Genomic DNA, 6000 nt, shown 5'->3' on the forward strand with positions numbered 1-6000 from the left:
GTTTAATTGTGTACTAAAATCAGTTTCATTGACACTAAGAGCTGAACGGACGGTCCCTACTTCTTCAAACTTTGTGCATCCTGTATGAGTAATATTAACACTGCTAAGCATTTTGATAGCATCGATTCTGAGCAACAAGGCAAAATCCACGGAGTCTTCCTCACATAACCCGTACATCAATCAAGTTCATCTTATTGGTTATATTGTGTGAATTTTGACAGTGCTGCTACATAGCTCCAGTTAGTCATATCATGCTTTGGCCCAGATCAACACAGGTTTGTGCTCAGGATCGACCCATCCATGTTAAAGGATGCAGTTGAGTTTGTTGTTTGGAATTATTTTGGGAAAGTGTCACTTTGTAGATCCACATTGAGTGCAATGGCAGAATACAAAAGAGTTAATGAAATGTAAAATTGGCTAGGCATGAGCATCACATACTGTAACGGTGGGCCATTTTTGACATTGATCGATCGTGGACCCACGCAGTTTTGTAATAAATATAGTTGAATTTGAAAACAATAAAGTAATATCTTTGTCAGTTTTGTATACTTTCTTTTCTTCAGAGAACCATTTTTTTGTTTTGCTTATATCTTGTGTTGAATTTTTGTATCTCGAAAGCTGAATTTTAGACTTCCACAAAAATCCAGGTCGGAAGATACCCTACAATATAATTATGACACCACACAGCCATACCGACAAGTTGCTAATTGTGTGCCATGGATTTTTCTTTCATTTTCCATCGTTCTAGTTCGGGCCATGTTGTCATTGCCTTTTTCGCAATGGTGACAGTGGATGAGGAGTGCACAAGCTCACAAATATGAAAAATAAAATAAAAAAGAACAAAAGGAAACACAAACTCTGATGCTGGGTGTGCATGCCATCATCAACTCTGTACACACTAAAGTCCACATTTGCATCTACTGTCAAGGCCGTTTCCATCACTTAGTTGATCAATTCATCTGTCTGCTCAAGAGCTCACAATCTGGCCCATGCTACGATCCTTCTTCAACTTTGTCCTAACTCCAACTCAAGTGACCAATGCAACTTTCAACTGTCAACTCTTGTCAATTGACCATTGTGTCATCAACCAACACTGTCATTAAACACTCTCAACCAAGCACTGTCCTAAGCCAAACTTTGTCGTCCATCAATTGTTTCGATTATCATTTAAAAACTCATGGATTGTCACACCCCAGTTACTTCTTGAAGTCATAAAACTCATTGTCAATTCTAAAGTACTTGCAAACCAAATGTAAATATATCTCAGGTCCATTGTTACCGTCAGCTGGCCTAACCATTCCATGTCTAGTTTCTTTCATCTAACTTACTGTTTATTGTCTAGTGATAAATCCTATTTGCTATTTCTTATGTTACCCACTAAACCTACTTCATTTTCCTTTAATATATGTAATATGTAATATATCTTTTATTTCTTCTACTTCTGAATACCTGGGGTAGAAGCGCCTATAGTATCACACAATGATGCTTTAAACCTTTCATGTTTGATAATGTTAATTTTTATTTTTTTAAGGATGTTTCCATGTACCAAGAAGTTTAATGATGTGTGAAAAGATGTTGACTCAGATTTTGGACCAAAAAAACAAGAATTAAAAAAAAAAAAAATTCAAAACAACCCTCCAAAAAACAAACAAACAAACAAACCTCTCGAATTAAATTTTAAAAATATTTTATTTCCGGTCATAAGAATACCTAAAAATGTACCAGTGGTGATGCCATCTTCTATAATATAAATCTCACCTGTCTGTTTAAATGTATGTATGTATGTATGTATGTATGTATGTATGTATGTATGTATGTAATGCCTAAAACTTTCGACAGAGGCGACTGATTTTCAAAAGATTTGTATCGTTTTGAAGCTCGACCCTTTAAACGACAAATATTGAAAAATTGGCTAAAAACATTAATTCCTTCACTCTCCACTGGCCACTTTTCTACGGGGAGGGTCGCTTTTTTCGTCGATATTTCCGAAAGTCATCCCCGCTTTTCGATTGTGTAACCTTAATTTAAACCTACGTTACTTCCGGTTTGGCGATGGGTGCAATAGCAAAGACGCCACGTTTTTTTTTTCATGTTCTTTTCCTCCTTCGTCTACTACCACTTTTTTTTTTTTTTTTGCTCAACAAACATCCGGGCATCCAGGCTAGTTAATAATTATAAACATGAGTAAAATTGTGAGTTACCTCCCTTGGTGTCTTTCTCCAATTTTAATCATCAGATATCTTAGTTGTAAAAAGAAGGTAAATCATTTACATTTACATTTGTCCAGAACAATGCGACTAAGAAACCATTTTGTTGGCTCAAGGATAAAGACATTCTTGATAATCATTTAAAAACAAACAAAAAAACAGAGACATTAGACATAACACATATAAACGTCACTCATTGAACACATGCATATGCATGTTCATAGATGCATGCACTCACAAAAAGCAGGTGCACAAATATGCACACACATCTAACGATTTTACTATTTAAAAGCACGATGAATGCATGACAAGGTACAAAAAAACTATTTCTGCTGATTCTCTATTCATGGAACTTAGGCATGTCGTTTGAGAAAACTGATGTTGTATAACGGTCTCTAAATGTTGCCACATCTGGGCAGGAGCTGCTCAGTATTTCCTATCCTGCCTTGATAGAGTTCAAAATCGGCTTTGAAACCTAATAAGTGATGCTCTTTTTTCTTCACTGCAATCTCTTTCCCACAAAAGAGACGTTGCAAGCCTGTGTATAGAGTACTAAATAATTTTGCATGTGCACTCTGGTTATACATTAGGCATATTGTCGTAGAGAAAGGGTTATATACCTTCTTTTATTGTTTCTTCTTCTGGTGGTTTAAATTCTGTGAATGATGATACTTTCCTCTGAAGGAAACATCACGACAACAGGTTATATTTTATACTAGCAGTTGCGCCGCGTCAGCACACACAACGCCGTCAAACACAAAATCGAGAACGCTCAACATCAAGTACACTCAACATCGTCTTATCATAAACGCTTACCCTGTGAACTCGGAGTATGGGAAATTCCCATATACACAAAACAAAATCACTGAAAAAACAAAAATACTCTAAGGGTAAGGTTAATAAGTAAACGTTGGATAAAATGATGGTTAAAATTATTACGAACTTGCCAGGATTCGAACCTGGAATCTTCTGTTCCATAGTCAGACGCGTTATCTATTGCACCACAAGTTCTATCCATATACCAAAAGATGTTAACGCAATGGTATACAGACAGTGCTAAATTCTGTTGACATGGGCAGGTAACTTTTTCGACAATTGCATGAAACGGCCCAAAAACCCTTATTTCGGACTTTTTGTGCAACTCAATGTTGTTCGTTACGAACCATATATAGATAAGGACAATCTAGGGACTCACAACTTTTAGGGAAAAAAAGAATTTTTCAATTCGGTGCATTCGTTGAAAAGTTTTATTGGTACACACACATAAATAAATGAATAAACATTTAAAATTTTATTAATAGTATAGATAACTTTATTTTCATGTATCCATGCTTTTCTTAAGAGTTTGGTAACGTCTTTAGATTTCTACATCTCGTAATATATTGCCCGATAAGCTCTTGTGAACATAAAAATGACGACCAAGTGCCACGCCGATCTCTGCTACAAACTGACTAGCTAAATGAATTTCCCGATTGTTTAGGGGAATATACCATAACCGTTTCTTTGTTGGTTAAAAATTTTACATAAACAGGTCAATCTTATTTTTATTGTTAATTGAAAATATTTATTCTAGCATTATATTGCTGAATTAAGTTCTTTGTTATCGTAAACTCTGTAAAATTTTATTGCTACTTTAAAATATTTCACCTATCAGTAAATTCAAAATCTGTTATGGTTTCAAATATTTATTTTCTAACATTCTTAGCTTATGAAATATTTTATATTTCAATAACATTGCACATTAGTTTGATCGTCCATCGATACTTGCAGTTTCATGGAAACACTGGAAATCCAGAATGCTAATTTACAACACTGGGGTCATGGACAACCAGCCACGATCATTGGTTATCACAAAAAAAAAAAAAAAAAAATAGAAAAAACTTAAAAAATGCTGATGGGCTGCTTAGGCATTTTTGTAGGCCATATTGCACTGCATCTAATGCAAAGGAACTTTTTTCTTTTTACGTTTGACTCACTTTTTTTGTTTTAATATTTCCCCTGAGATAAAAAAAAAGAAAAAGAAAAAACTTGTTTATTTTTTTTTTTTTTTACAAACAGTTCATCTAAATTAAAATCGATTGCTTTTTATTCATTTTTTTCCCAGAACTGAAAAATATTTTTTTCCCAGAACTGAAAAAATGAATATCTTATGAGTTTTTTTTCCCCAAAATAAACTCTCAATTTCATATAAATTTTATGGCCGACTATTGTGACTAAATCTGTTTTGTTGTGTGCCGAGATATAAAATCAATAGCAATAAGTGATCGTATCTGGTTGTCCGTCGTCACAGATAGCGCCAATGACGTGCACTGTCTGGTGAGAGTCCACTGTAAAAATCGGTTACATTTAATGGAAGTAGTAAAGTATACTCTCTCTAACAAATTCATCCTATCACCGCCACTCACTTACACCGTTCCAGAACGTTCACAGGAGACATTTAAAACCGACCACCGGTTACGTGAAACGCACCAAACTTATTTTCACAAACACAACTTCCGTTTTGCTCTTTCCTTTCGTTCTTTTATTTTCTTTCTTTCTTTGTAAGGACATGTTTTCGTTGCCATAGTAACAACTTTTTATCGACATTGTTTCACTGTTTATGAATATTGAAATAAAATACATTACTACACATTAATAATATCTCACTTTTAATCAGTTTTATCGACTTTTTAAAACTTTTTTTACTCTTTATAAATGACAGCGTTAATGTTTATGAATATTGAAATAAAATACATTATTAAACCTTTATTAATAGCTTTTTTTTTTTTCTTTTTTTTTTTTAATCTTTTACTGTTTATGTCTCACTTTTACCGACTTTTCCTTTTTTAATAGCATTTTCTTAAAATGAATATTAAAATAATTTCCAAACTTTTTTTGGGTTTTTAGTTTTGTGTGTGGAATTAAACTTCTTTTTTTTTCCATACTTTTTTAGGCGCATTTGCACCCTCCCCATGTTAAGAATGGCTTCTTAAATAATAACGTTCTTACAGCACGAAAAAAACATTAAACTTTAATCTTAGAAATACGATTTAAAATATAGCGCGGATCATCAGTGCACTAGCACCCATTTTCTTACTAATAATTGTTTTGTAATTATTTTTCTTTTAATATTCATAAACAGTAAAAACGTCATCATTTAAAAATAAAATCCTATTAAAAAAGAAAATAACATTATAATAATTTCAATATTTCATATATATAATATTTCAATATAAGAAAAGAAATAGTCGATAACATTGACACATAAATAATAAATGTTTAGTAATGTATTTTATTTCAATATTCATAAACAGTGAAACAATGTCGATAAAAAGTTGTTGATTGTTTTTTTTGCAACCAGAAAAAGAAGTCGACAATGGGAACATTATGAACAGTCTCAGGAAGACACTTCGGTATTTATTCTTTTGTTTTGATTTACTCAAAACCACACACACCTCGAAACATCCGAGCAACGCCGGGTACCCCTGCTAGTTAAGGGATATAATTAAACATTTTTATAACAATTGCACCAAAAATAATACAAATACCTGTTAGGCTAAAAAAAAGGAAAAAAAAAAAAAAAAATTTGGAAGCCATTCTTAATATGATGAGAGGGTGAAAAATTCTCGTGCATATTAAAGAACGATAATGTCATATTCCCAAAATCACATAACTCGATCAACGATAATGTCATATTCCCAAAATCACATAACTCGATCAAGAAAACAAAACTTTACGATTTTTAGCGATTTTACTACTACAATGTCTTGAACATAAGGCTGATTTTTTGGCGCTGTTTTACAATTTGTCACCG

At 33.0% G+C, this 6000-nt stretch overlaps 1 protein-coding gene across 1 annotated transcript in view; it reads left to right on the top strand.

Moving 5' to 3' along the window:
* The window catches only part of LOC145293680 (N-acylglucosamine 2-epimerase-like), a 67921-nt gene extending 63668 nt beyond the window's left edge, over positions 1-4253 (top strand). Inside the window, exon 10 of the mRNA XM_080140076.1 lies at positions 1532-4253. Coding sequence (XP_079996202.1) covers positions 1532-1611 — 80 coding nt within the window. The 3' untranslated portion in view covers positions 1612-4253. The remainder of the gene's footprint in view (positions 1-1531) is intronic.
* The last annotated feature ends 1747 nt before the right edge of the window (positions 4254-6000 follow it).

Source organism: Euprymna scolopes, chromosome 2 (genome assembly GCF_053919585.1).
Source record: "Euprymna scolopes isolate OS-2025 chromosome 2, ASM5391958v1, whole genome shotgun sequence".
Lineage (NCBI taxonomy): Eukaryota > Metazoa > Mollusca > Cephalopoda > Sepiida > Sepiolidae > Euprymna > Euprymna scolopes.